Here is a 13,906-nt window from a genome sequence, read left to right as displayed (position 1 = left end):
CGTCCCCGTCACCTTGCACTCAGGGTATGTCTGTGTATTGGCAGATGGGGAACGGCTGAGAGGGAGAATAGTTAAGATCGGCCATGCGTCGACCCCTGTGGAAGCTGGCTCCTGGGTACGTGGGGCGTCTTTATACTCTTCTCTTTACTTTTGCATATGGTTGGCTTTTCCAAAATAAACATTTTAAAAGATTTCCCCTTCTTTATTACTTCTTAAGATTAAAATATGGAGAGCTAGGGGTGCCAGGGTGGCTCAGTCGGTTAAGCGTCCGGCTTCAGCTCAGGTCATGATCTCACGGTTGTGGGTTCGAGCCCCGCATCGGGCTCTGCTGGCGGCTCGGAGCCTGGAGCCTGCTTCGGATTCCGTGTCTCCCCCCCTCTCTCTCTCTGTTCCTTCCCCGCTCACACTCTGTCTTTCTGTCTGTCTCAAAAATAAATAGACCTGGGGCGCCTGGGTGGCTCAGTTGGTTGAGCGTCCGACTTCAGCCCAGGTCATGATCTCGCGGTCCATGGGTTCGAGCCCCGCATCGGGCTCTGTGCTGACAGCTCGGAGCCCGGAGCCTGTTTCAGATTCTGTGTCTCCCTCTCTCTCTGACCCTCCCCTATTCATGCTCTGTCTCTCTCTGTCTCAAAAATAAATAAACATTAAAAAAATAAATAAATAAAAAATAAAAATAAATGGACCTTAAAACAGTTAATTGAAATGTGGAGAGCTAGTTTTGAGGAGCCCTGGAGTCTTAGACCTTGAGCACCGTCACCGCAGAGTCCTCTCTTCGCTAGAGCCGGAACTCCTGGGTGCAGGGTCCGACTCCGATCTTGCTCCGTCACCCGGCGCCGTGCTGTGCACACGGTGCCACGGGCAGCTCGCTTCTCAGGGGCGGTTCGTGACATGCCAGACGCTGTCCTGGGGCTGCTTGTCCTTCCTGTGTGTTTTCTAATCCTCGGGACAAAATAGCTGCCACTTTACTAAGAGCTGCTATGTGCCAGACCCTGTACTAAGTGCGTGTCACGCATTATCTCATTCGGCCCTTGCTGCAGGCAGGCACTGATATCCCCATTTTAAAGAGATGCCTCCTCTTTAAAGCTCAGACGGGTTGTCTTATTTGTCAGGGTTCACACGCTAAGACAGACAGCTGGATTTAAAGCGGCTTTTGCTTGCAGGTGCACATTCCTTCCGCTCTCTGCCTCTTATAGGTGAGACTCTGTGCCTTTGCACCAGCGGGTCAACTACGGGGCGGCCGCGGCATCACCCGAAAGTGTGTCTTTGCTTTTGGTCTTTTTATAGAAATGCCTTTACTTTGAGCACTGGCTCCCCCAGTTATGTATATTAGGTTCGTATAACACAGTAGTTGGACCACGTTTCCCTGAAAGTTGGCTTTCTTGGGTCTTTGGATAGAGTTCCAAGGTGGAAGCAGACCACACTAAAACGGCATTTTCTTGTCCGATTTCGCCCTCCAGTATACCCTGCGCTGTGACATGAGGCGGTCTCTGTTGGCCAAGGACGTGACGAAGACCTGCGAATTCATCGTTCACTCCGCTGTAAGCTGTGTTCGGGGCTCTGCGCGTCATGATGGGACTCTCCCGTAGGGTCTGGTCTTTTCCCCCGTTTGTAGGCCAAGAAGTTAGCCTGGTGCTGTGTCGTGGCTGCTGGGGAAGACGCTCCTGGGTCGGAGACAGGGACGCCGGTGTCTTCCGGCAGCATCAGAACCCTGCAGGGGGCCGTGCCTCCGCTGAGAAACAGCGGGCGGGGGCCCACCTCCGTCATAGCAAGCAGCAGGCCCGTTTCCGAGGGACGCATCTCTTCCTTTCTCAAGGTCACGACGGCCACACAATCCAGAGCAGTGGCCCGCCTCAGACAAGGGATGGTCAGGACCTTACCTTGTTGGCACGCCCAGCGAGAGCACACAGGGACCTTCGGGGTCAGGGTGGGTCGCCTCTCCCAACACTTCCTTTTTTTTTTTTTTTTTAATACATTTTTTTAAATGTTTTATTCATTTTTGAGAGACATAGACCATGAGTGGGGGAGGGGCAGAGAGAGAGAGGGAGACACAGAATCCGAAGCAGGCTCTGGGCTCTGAGCTGTCAGCACAGAGCCCGACACGGGGCTCGAACCCACAAACCGTGAGATCACAACCTGAGCCAATGGCAGACATTTAACTGACTGAGCCCCCCAGGCGCCCCTCTCCCAGCACCTTCTGTTACTATTTTGCAGTGACAACATATTCTTTATCTTATTTATTTATTTATTTATTCATTCATTTTTAAAAATTTTTTACAACATATTCTTTAAAATTTCCTTTCACGTGCCAACTGAGGGAACTGGATCCCTCTCCCCTGTGGCTGTTGGCGATTCCGGGTGAATTCAAGGTAGAGTCCGCAGCCCATCTGTGCTGTTCCTTGGTCATCGTGCAGAGCCTCACGGTGATTGGCCCTGTCCGCCCTAGGTGTGACACGTGTGATGGATGTCCACGGCATTGGATTCCCTTGTCCCCCCGGCCTCTCTGCAGGCCGTGTCGTCCTTCCCTTCCCTGGGCTGTGTGCTCACACCTCCAGGTCAGGGTCGGCTCCTGCTTTCTCTAGGCCAATGGCCGCCTAGACTCGGATTGCAGCGCATCTGCCTTTCATTTGATCCTGAGCAGTTTGGAGACCGAGGTGGCCAAACTGGGGTTCCTGGAGGCGCCCAGGTGAACGGGGTCTGGACGTGTCGGCGCACGTCTGCCTGGGCCGTCCCCGGGCTGACCCGGGAACACCGCTTCTGAGGGCCTCACCGGGCCGGGTAAGGCCCGTGCGTGTGCTCCGTGAGCGAACGGGTTCTGTGGGGCTGCGGGCCGTGTCAAGGTGGCACCAAACCGGAGAGACGCAGAAGCCACTAGCTTTCCCTGACTCGCTTCCCTTCGTAGGTAATTGCGCAAGGCGCCGCGTCCTGGGGACCCCACACGTTTCCCGTGGTCCCTGCCACGTGCCTTAGTAAATGGGGGCTTCTACAGAACTCCGCGGGGAGGCACGTTGCTTTTGTGGAAAATTTGCAATTGTATTTCTTTTGTACTGTTATGAAATGTCCATGGATGTCTTTTAGTAGTGGTTACATAAAAATGTAAGACTTAAATCTCTCGTGCAGAAGATTGGCAAAATCACCGATGTCCTTTATTTCCATCATTTTTGTGATTTTTTTTTTAGGACGTCTAACATTTATCATTAACCCCTTATTAAATTTTTAATAATCATTGTTTAGTATTTTTTAGTGATAATATATTATATAAAATATTAAAAATATATTATTCTTTTTTTGGAAGTCATGTGATTTAGGTATTTTCCTTTTTTGTATCAAAGGTCTTCACATGGAAGCAAAAAAAATTTTTTTTTCTTTAATGTGGATTATTCCGTAAAAGAGACATATACCCTTTTTATGTCTTTAACAAAAAGAACCTCCAGCTTTGTGAAGGAGAATAAACCCAAATTCAGCTCCCTGCCCAGAGCCACACTCCAGGCCAGGTCTTCCCTGACCCCTGACCCCCAGCCTGCTCGTGACTGCAGGGCCCTGTCAGAGGTCAGCTCAGGGCGGGCACCAGTGGCAGGGCCGTGTGGGGCTTCCTCCCTGCTCCCGGCAGCTTACCAACACCCAGCCTTCAAGGACCGTGTTTTTGGGGGCGCCTTGTGGCTCAGTTGGTTAAGCGTCCGACTTTGGCTCAGGTCATGATCTCACCGCTCGTGGGTTCGAGCCCCATGTCGGGCTCTGTGCTGACAGCTCGGAGCCTGGAGCCTGCTTCGGGTTCTGTGTCTCCCTCTCTCTCTGCCCCTCCCCTGCTCATGCTCTACCTCTCTGTCTCTCTCAAAAATAAATAAACATTAAAAAACTAATAATAAAAAAAGAACCCTGTTCTTGGGGTGCCTGGCTTGCACAGTTGCTGGAACGTGCAGCTCTTGATCTCAGGGTTGTGAGTTTGAGCCCCATGTTGGGGCTTAAAATCTTAAAAATAAAATCTTAAAAAAAACTACAAAAATAATCCTGTTCTTTTTTACGAACGATTTCATGAGAAGGATAAAACCATGCTGTGATCTCTAGTCGACAAGTTAAATACTCCTTTAAATGCCGTGAGGAAGAATATATCCACTAAAGACTATGTTCATGAACCTATTAATAAGAATATTGCGTAGAATACGCCTTTGGTAAATGAGTAAACTTGGCATTTTGGCTCCTGGCATCTGGGTGTCAGTGGCCTTTAGATCCCAGCGCCGGAGCGGAATCTGCCAGGCAGGCCCTCGTGAAGCTCGGCTGTGCCGATGGGTTCCGCAGCTGTGTGACGTGGAGGTGACCGTGCTTGGCTGACGATGGCAACATTTATGATTATTTAATGGGAGTGATCCTCCCGGTGGACATTTGGACGGCTGGGTGGCTCACAGTGCCGGCCTTGGAGCCAGACCACCCGGGTTTGAATCTCGGTTCTGCCACTTGAGACCATCTGAGTTCTCTGTGCCTCACTGTCCTTGTCTGTGAAGTGGGGCCAGTGACCGTAACAGCACCCTGTAGGCTCGTCGCGCTCAGTCAGTAGCACATCAGAGGTACTTGGTGTCAGCTCTTATTCTAAGAGCTTTAACGTGAATACCTTCCAATAAAACTACCCTTGGTTCTTAGGTCTGATTTTTAATTCCCGGACCTGAAAGGGACCTGATAGGTTAAGAAAGCGGTCCCTCATTTTACAGATGAGGAAACTGAGTCACAGGGGATGAAGAAATGTGACAAAGAGCACAACACTGTCTTTCGGCAGAGCTGTGTTTGTAGAACCCAGGTGAGCTGCCTCGCACTGCCAGCTCCCCCCCCCCCCCCGCCGCCCCCCGATCCATTCTGCTGCCTTTCGTCTGTTTAAAAACGGAAAGGGAAGTTGGACCTGTGGAACCCTGGGCCTTCAAGCAGCTGATGTTGGTTTTACCTCCTGTTTTAGCCTCAGAAGGGGAAGCTGACCCCGAGCCCTGTGGACTTCACTATCACTCCCGAAACCTTGCAGAACGTCCGAGAGGTACGTGCACTTCCCACTTGAAAGCCAGAGATGTTTTCTTGGTGACTGGACCCCGCAGACAGACCGTTGACCAAGGGTTCCTTCTTTGGGTATGAGGTCATCAGCAAGAGTAACGTTCTGATTATCTCTGTGCCCAAAATAGCCTGGATTTTTCGTTTGACTTCTTTTTTTTTTTTAATGTTTATTTGTATTAGAGAGTGTGTGTGTGTGCGTGCGTGAATGTGAGTGGGGGGAGGGGCAGAGAAAGACAGAATCCAAAGCAGGGCTCCAGGCTCCAAGCTGTCAGCACAGAGCCCGACTAGGGGCTCGAACTCACAGACTGTGAGATCATGACCTGAGCTGAAGTCGGCCGCTTAACTGACTGAGCCACTCAGGCGCCCCTGGTTTGATTTCTTTTTAAACTCGGTAACTACTTGGAAGAAGAATGCTTTTCAGAGGCTGCTCTGGGAGCCTGTATGCCCACCATGGTCCCCCCCTCTCCTCCCGGTTCTATTGTGCTGCAGTCAGAGCCCCTTTTCCCTGAGTCCCGACCACCCCTGCACCCCTCACTTCTTAGCTGGCCACCTGCTCTCTTGTCCGAGGGCCTGGCTCTTCTTCCCTGCTGTCGTCTCGCATTCTGCTGTCCGGACCCTGTCATCTGGGTTAAAGGCAAGTCTGGGAGGCCTGGGGCACAGGAGCGGTTATTGGCCTCCCTGAGGAGGCAGGGGTGCGTCCTCAGGTGCCTCTCAGAAAGTCCCTTTACCATCTGGAGGGGACAGGACCCCCATGGCCTGGTCGACTTGTACTCTCACAGGGATTTGAACGTGACTGGACACGTGCAGGGAGTGCAGGTGGTAGTGACGGGCTGAGGCTGTGGCCGCGGCCCGGATCTCACTGCCCTGGTCCCTCCCCGGCCTCGGCTGTTCAGCCCGAGAACTACCCAGTGGTGTCCCAGTTGGCGCTCATGCTCTTAACTGGTTTGTGTTTCTTAGGAATCTAAACAATACAGAACCAGGTGACAGAATGGGAGAGGGGAGGGGGGCTGAGTAGATCCAAGAGCGTCTTGTAAAGAGCACCCAGCCAGATCCTTTGAACGAGTTTGTTTTGTTCCTTCCATCGTGTCCTGCGTGTACCTTAATGTGTACGTTAATGTTTCTTTTTTTGCCTGGCCTTGGTCTAATTGATTAAGGTCGCAAGGGTTTTTTTTCTGTTAGCGTACTGTTACTTGCTCCTTTTTTCTCTAACATCCTGTTTCTGTTTTCCTAACAGTTATCCCCAAATGTTCAAACATGCAGAGACAATCATGCGTTTCAGTACCAACACGGAGAACAAGAACCTTCTGCCGGAAGGTTTATAACATTTTCACATTTTCCTCCTACCACACCCTTGTTTGTTGAAATGGTCTGAAATCTAAGGTCAGGTTTGTCTGTTTCATTTTTCTCAGTGTTAATTAAGCCTCTGTTGGCTTAGAAGCCATTTCTCATAGTTGCCTGAACTATCACAGGCAGGATTTAACTGTCACTGCTTCACTGGAGGTGTCACCGTGGTCATTGCTGCCTGTTGCTTCCTCTCCCATTCTCGTGTGTCTTCAGTTTATTTTCTGTGTTGCTGGAGTACATCCTAGAGTCATTCTTTCAGAAAGGGCGAGGAGTGAACTTACCTCCTTGAGTGTCTAACAGACACCAGACACTGGAACCCTAGTTTGTCCAGGTCGAAGACTCTGGCTCTAATTTCATTTGCCCTTAGAACTTGGGAAGTAGCTGCCTGGTGTTCTGGTGCCTCGTGATTCTGATGATGACCTGATCCCCAAATTTGTGCGAGCACATCTGTGTCTCCTCCCTCTTCCTTACCCAGCCCTGAAAACTTCCAGTATCTCCCCATCCTTAGCATTGTGGAACGTCTAAGCCCATGCCCGAATTTTGATGTTTCCTTAGTCAGTGTGCCTGCTGTCTTTCCTTCAGCTCTGTGACCATCTCTCAGTGTCTCTTAGATGCGTCCCAGCAGAGTCCTCGGCTCGGTCTTCCAGCTCACTGATTTGCTCTTTGGTTGGTATGGAGCCCAGCTATTGAAACGTTTGCTTCGGGCGCCTGGGTGGCTCAGTCGGTTGAGTGTCCTACTTCAGCTCAGGTCATGATCTCACGGTCTGTGAGTTCAAGCCCTGTATCGGGCTCTCTGCTGACAGCTCGGAGCCTGGAGCCTGCTTCGGATTCTGTGTCTCCCTCTCTCTCTGACCCTCCCCTGTTCATGCTCTGTTGCTCTCTGTCTCAAAAATAAATAAACGTTAAAAATAATAATAATAATAAAAGAAACGTTTGCTTCAACAGCAGTGTGATTCATCTCCAAGCAGTTCCTCTCGCAAGATAGCGCCTCTTCCTGCAGACACGCGGCCCTTCATCTCTCTTCCTGGTGATCCTGTTTGCTGACGTCGGCCTCTTTTTCTTGCTTTTATTTTCCTCAAGTGTCTATTGGTTTTTGGGTGTCAGCTTATGTTTATATAAACGAGGATCAAACGTGTGTGGCCTTGTTAACCAGACTCTCTGTCCTCAGCCCAAATGATAATCTGTCCTTGTGGTTACACACGCACACTCTACCTGAGGAGCTCTGCTGCAGGGGAGGGGCATTCGGCCCTGTGGGCTCTCTTTGAAGGTGTGCGGGTGGCTTGTCTTCTGGGGTCAGAGCCTTGTCGTCCTGCATCGTGGCCGTAAATGGGGACACTCGCCCAGCCTGCTCTGGGAGCGTCCTGGGTGGGAAGTCCCCCTCGAGGGGGACACGCTGACCCCAGAGGCCGCCCATGGCCAGTTCCGCCATCCCTGTGACTGCCCCGCCCCGACTGCCCCTTCCCCAGGTGGGCCCCACCTCTGACCTCAGGGCTGCCCAGGGCCTCCCGGGAGCACGCGTGTGCAGAGCTCTGTCTTCTAACCGCAGGACGTGGTTCCCTGAGCCGGGAGCTTCAGTGTCCGTGCGCTTTTATTCACAGAAACACTTCACCGGGCTGGTCTTTCTCTGTGTAGCTTGTTTTTTTGTTTGTTTGTTTATGCCAACGTCATGTTCCCGGGAGGAGGGGTAAAGTGAATTATTAGTCAGAATCTTTAGCTGGGCGTTGAGAGCTTTTCTTTTTTGCCAGTTGCCTGAAAGAATTTTAATGCAGACTGCTACTGCTTTTTAGTTTTTGGAACAAATAGCCTCTCTGTAGTTATTTTTAGAACTTTGTCTTGAATCAAGTCTTTTTTTAGAGCTCTCTGCCCTTGGGGCCAGCAGGTCCCTGCACCCCAGTTCCGGCGCTGCCCGACAGGGGAGACCAGTCACGGCCACTGCTGGCCCCTGAGGTGTGGCTAGTCTGAACTGAGATGAGCTCTGGGTGTCAGGTCCTGACTGGATTTCAAAAAGAAAGAGAATATAAATGTAATTTAAAAAAAAAAAAAAAATTTTTTTTTTTTAACGTTTATTTATTTTTGAGGCAGAGAGAGACAGAGCATGAACGGGGGAGGGGCAGAGAGAGAGAGGGAGACACAGAATCGGAAACAGGCTCCAGGCTCTGAGCCATCAGCCCATAGCCTGACGCGGGGCTCGAACTCACAGACCGCGAGATCGTGACCTGAGCCAAAGTCGGACGCTTAACCGACCGAGCCACCCAGGCGCCCCTAAATGTAATTGTTAATATTGATTATATGTGGAAGGGAGAGTTTGGACCTTTTGGTTGGTTTTAGCTGTTTCCTTTTACTCCTTAAAATACAGCTACTAGGAAATCTTAAATTACATAGGTGGTTCCCATTTTGGCTGCATTTTGTTTCTGTGAGACAGCACTGCTCCAAACTCCACTTTAGTAACTGGGACCAGCGAGGTGAAGGCTTCTAGAACAGCTACCTCTGTTTATATCCACTTCCCACAAGAAATCATCATCCGCCTGTGACCAGGTTCTTAGGTCTACAGAGGAAGCATCCAGAAGGTTTAGTCAAGCATTGATGACAATTGTTTTCTTTAAATGCCCTTGAGGGGTGCCTGGGTGGCTTAGTTGTTTGAGTGTCTGGCTCTTGATCTCAGCTCAGGTCTTGATCTCATGGTCATGAGTTCAGGCCCCGCATTGGGCTCTGCACTGGGAATGAAGCCTACTTAAAAAAACAGTAAATAAAAAATAAAACTAAATGTAAAAAATTTTTTAAATGTCCTTGAAATAAATGCCTTCGCTTTTCAAAATTGCATAATTGGGAGCATAGCATTTTTTTTTTTAATGTTTATTTTAGGGAGAGACCGCATGAGCAGGGGAGGGGCAGAGAGAGAGGGAGACAATCTGAGGCAGGCTCCAGGCTCCGAGCTGTCAGCACAGAGCCCGACACGGGGCTCAAACCCACAAACCCTGAGATCGTGGCCTACGCCGAAGTCCAACGCTTAACCGACTGAGCCACCCAGGCCCCAATTAATTGTTGATTATTTTTTTAAACCTTTTGGGTGTATGTGTGACCGGCTGCCCGTGGCCCTTACACGCTCTTGGCAACTTCCTCGGGCGTTTTTAGGTCGTGTTGCTTGGCAAGAAGGAGCTTTCCAGATCCGATCTAGGCGATCGGGACAGCTCCGAGGGAGCCGGCCATTCTGTGCGGGCCGTGTGGACGCCTGGTGTCTGCGGGCAGCTGTTGAGTAATTCAGTCTGTTAGCCGACTCGACCGTGGGTTTTACGAAAATCACCCAGCTTTGTGTTCGGTTTTTATCTGCACCGAGTGACTGACTGTGGAGTGATCTCCCTTGGCACCTTCGTCCCTGACGTCTTGCTTCTGTTCGTCGTAGAGAGCCCTGCTCCCCAAGTTTCTCATCAGGGGCCATCTCAGCTCAACCAGCTGTGTCATCACGCAGCCGCTGACGGGCGAGCTGCTGGTCGAGAGCTCGGAGGCCGCCATCAAGAGCATAGAGCTGCAGCTGGTCCGCGTGGAGACGTGCGGTAAGGGCCCTGCGGCCGGCGTGCCGAGGGGGCAGCGGGCGGAAGGGCGCGCCTCCCGCTTCCGGGACGTGTCCGTGTGAGAAGGCGCCACGCGGAGGGAGGCAGCTCGAGTCGCGTGGGGCAGACGGCAGCGCTGGGTGAGCGGGGTGACACACGTGCTCACGGAGTCCCCGGGGTCTCTCGCTCGGCCCGTTTGGACACCCGCTGTGTCCTGACCGCTCGGCGGCCCGCCTCCCCCAGGGTGTGCCGAAGGATATGCCCGAGACGCCACGGAGATTCAGAACATTCAGATCGCCGACGGAGATGTTTGCCGGAGCCTGTCTGTCCCCATATACATGGTCTTCCCCCGGCTGTTCACCTGCCCTACGCTGGAGACCACCAACTTCAAAGTGGGTAAGCGCGCTGGCTCCCTGCCCCGGGCCTGCCGGGGTTCTCCCGCGAAGGCGGGGCCCGCAGAAGGGCCACCGAGTGCCTGAGGCCCAGACCCACACGGGTCTGCTTGGGGCGGGCTCGGCCCAGAGCACCCAGTCCTCCGGCCACTGAGCAGGAGCTCCCCGAGAGGCTGCCGTGCCAGCCCTGACCGTACACGTGAGCGGCGCCGGCCCTCCACGGGGAGACAGCGTGGCCCTGTCGCCGTGGGGCAGGGACCGTGGGTTCGAGAAGGAAATTAGCACAGCGGGGAGCAAGCCCGCCGTGTGCGTGAGGAGGTCAGGCAGGCTCCTCTGATAGGCTGGCATTTGGGGGAGACTCGGAAGTGACCGTCAGTGTGATCACCGTGAAGGCTGCTGCCTTCCACCAGCTGGCGGCGTCTTGGTCATTTTCCGTGACGAATATTTGTGAAGCCCCTTGAGTGCTTTTACCTGCCATGTGACATCATAACAAGCACGTCGTGGGGTCAGGACACCCGTGGCAGGAGCAGAGGGCGCCAGACTCCGCTGTTTGCCAAACACGTACAAGGACGGCGACGTCTGCTAAAGACAGCGTGGGGTCAGATCTGACCCGAGCTAAGCTGCTGTGACTTTTTTTTTTTTTAATTAAAAAAAAAATGTTTCTTTAACGTTTACTCATTAGTGAGAGAGAGAGAGAGAAAGAAACTGAGCATGAGCAGGGCAGGGGCAGAGAGAGAGGGAGACACAGAGTCCAAAGCAGGCTCCAGGCTCTGAGCTGTCAGCACGGAGCCCGACGCGGGGCTCAAACTCCCCAACCGTGAGATCATGACCTGAGCCCAAGTTGGACGCCCAACAGACTGAACCACCCAGGCGCCCCGCCACTGTGACTTTTCTCACAAAATGTGTATGAGTATCGAATAGCTGGTGTGTGCCCACAGCAGAGAGGGCAGGGCGCCAGGGGCTGGAGTGCAGAGCGAACGCCCTCCGCTGCCCGCTTCCCCCCGCAGGTGCCCCCCTGGCGACCAGCGTCAGGCCCCCGGCACGCTGCCCACGGCGTCCTAAAGGCCGTGTTTTACTTCAGCGTACTTTGATTTTAAGCCAGAAGGAGGAGCTTATCTGTTGCTTTCTCACTTGGTTTTTCTACATAAACTTCAAGAGCTCTAAACATTTTTGTTCTTCTGTGCTGTATTTTAAGCACCTAACTTTTTGCATGCTGTTTCTATCAGATTTAGAAAGTGTCCGTATAACATGTCATGCGAGCCTGCGATTCTTCCATATAAATCACGCCCTCAGTCCTTCAGCCGGGACAGCAGTAATGCTCTTCAGACCTGATCGTGAATTTCGTGTGGTTTGGGGCTGACAGGCTCCCGGACACCGGTAGGGACTTGGTGGGGCTCACAGGCCGCCGGACACGGCTGGTCGGGAGCGCACGCAGCAGAGGGAGGGCCCGGTGGCTGGGCCCCGCAGCTCCCGTGGGCCCTGGAGTTGCCGTCCGTGGGCCCGGCTGAGGTGAGGCTCCGGGCGTCTGGCTGGGGGGTGGGAGCGAGCCGTACGTCCTAAGTGTCCAGCGGTACCTGCGTGCGCCCCCTTCAGCTTTGCTGGTGCTGACCACACGTGACCCAGTGCTCCGTCGGGCCCGGGTCCTCCCGCGGGGACCAGCTCAGGGCCCCGGAGCCTGGGCGGAATGGCTGTTCTGCCCCGTGTTCTCTGCCGTAAAGAGAGCCAGCACCAGCTCCCTGACCTGGGCCTTCCCGGCCTGCCGGGCGTCCAGCCACACTGTGCCCCCTCCAGGGAGGACGGCAGGGGGGCGGGGGGGATGGGGGAAGACGATGACCACCAGAGTCCCAGCAGGCCGTTCGAGTGCCGTGGCGATCGTCACCATGAGGAGAGAGACGGGGGCGCTGCTGGCCCACAGCTCCTGCCAGGGCCGCCCCCTCCCCCCCTGGAAGGCAGACAGACACCCTCGGGGACACTATCCTCAGGACTCCAGCCACGAGGGCCGTGGGTGAGGTGACTGCAGAGCCCCTTCCCCAGCCGAGCTGCCTTGGTGCTTGGCCCTGGCCTCTTGGCACGGAGCTCCCCGCTCACACACACCGCTTTTGCCGTCGTCAACGAGAGACCGTTCTTTGAACCGGCGTCTGGGGTGAATTAACCCCTCCCGCAAAGAACAACAGTGAAACTGCAGTGTCTCATTTGGGGCGGGAGACAGGGACCCACACAGCTGGCCAGTTCCCAGTCGGTTCTTCCATGAAGAACTGTTGGAAGGAAAAAAAAAAAAAAAGACTATGAATGAGCAGAAAGGATTCTAGAAGATTCTCTCTGGTAAGGACAGAGGATGAGGAAAGTGTGGTTGAGAAGCTGACCTCTTCCTGTTCCAAGGAGAGAAGACAAATTCCCCTAGAGAGAGTCCTCCCCGGTTCCCCTGGAGGCTGAGGGTGACCGTCGCGGGTGGCGGGCACAGAAGCCCCCAGGGCTGCCTGTGCGCCCCTCACCTTCAGAGCCGGGCGGTGGGCGTGTGGCCTCTGCTGCGGGGGCAGGTGAGTGTGACGCCCGATCTTTCTTTTCTCAGAATTTGAGGTTAACATCGTTGTGCTTCTCCACCCCGATCACCTCATCACCGAGAACTTTCCGCTGAAGCTGTGCAGGATGTAGCCCAGGAGCGGGCAGTGTGGACGGCGGGAGCGGTGGGGCGGAAATGCGGCTGGGGGGCCGACCCATGGGAGCCGAAGCCCGCAGCTTGTGCTTCCTTTCTCGGTGAATCTGTGTCAGACGGAGCTGACCCCCGACCCCAGTCGCCGTGAAGCTTCTGCTTCCAGTGCTCGCCTCTCGTCGGACCTCTCCTTTAAGACTCAACAGGACTCCGTTGTTTTGGGCCAGACCGCTTGGCAGAAAGCAAAACTTCCTGGGACTCCTGACTTAACTGCCCCCTTGTAGAGGCAGTAAAACTACAAACAGCCGTTTGTGCTTGGCCGGAAAGTGGGATCCCGGAGGCCGAGGAAACCCTCCGCAGCAAAGCAGCTTCGCCGGATGGTCACGGGCAAGCTCCCGGCTTACGACGTTTGTGGATTCCGCCCGCGCGGGGCCGCAAGGCGGCATCCCCTAGAACGGTGTAGCCTTTTTTCCCGACTCTGTTCTGTAGTCCTTTTGTAACATTTTTCATAACAACTTCCAAGTTTTGAGGGAACCGGAATAAAGCGTCCCTTCCTGTCACGGGAGGAAAAAACGTCTGTCTGCACCTGTTGTTGCTGGGTGGGTTCCGAATGGCAGGAGACCTGTGCCGGGGGCAGTAGGCGAAGACCCCTCTGCGGTGGGTGGTGCTGGGAAAATGCCCCGGACGTGATGAACTTGGCCTGCCCCCAAGCCCGTGACGGAGGTGCGTTCGTAAAGCCACGTGGCTCGCGGAATGTGAGCCTGTGGCGACGCGTTTCTTCCGTCTGATCCAGCCACTGTTTCTGTTGGTCCGCAACGAACAGGCCTCAGAAATAAGCCGTGTGCTTCGCACGTTCCCTGGCCTCCTGACGGTCCCTCCGCCCGGTCAGGCCTGAGCAAGGCGGCCGGCTGACCCCCCCCCCCCCCCCCCCCCCCGCAACCCGG

The 13,906-nt window shown here is 53.9% G+C and overlaps 1 protein-coding gene across 6 annotated transcripts in view; it reads left to right on the top strand.

The window, feature by feature from the left end:
- Positions 1-13,535, top strand: part of VPS26C (VPS26 endosomal protein sorting factor C) — a 46,634-nt gene extending 33,099 nt beyond the window's left edge. Inside the window, exons 4-9 of one of the 6 annotated variants that reach the window (XR_006965685.1) lie at positions 1,458-1,538; positions 4,940-5,014; positions 9,773-9,923; positions 10,164-10,316; positions 11,539-11,821; positions 12,882-12,967. Coding sequence is in view for 5 of the 6 variants with exons in the window: in XM_047099506.1 (XP_046955462.1) it covers positions 1,567-1,924; positions 4,940-5,014; positions 9,773-9,923; positions 10,164-10,312; positions 12,882-12,964 (816 nt within the window). In the remaining variant the exon portion in view is untranslated. The other 5 variants (XM_047099502.1, XM_047099505.1, XM_047099503.1 and 2 more) reach the window with 5 other exon arrangements.
- The last annotated feature ends 371 nt before the right edge of the window (positions 13,536-13,906 follow it).

This window comes from Lynx rufus, unplaced genomic scaffold (genome assembly GCF_022079265.1).
Source record: "Lynx rufus isolate CCGP_SWC_20201006 ecotype Redwood Valley unplaced genomic scaffold, mLynRuf1.p SCAF_5, whole genome shotgun sequence".
Lineage (NCBI taxonomy): Eukaryota > Metazoa > Chordata > Mammalia > Carnivora > Felidae > Lynx > Lynx rufus.
This window is presented reverse-complemented; position numbering and strand designations above follow the sequence as displayed.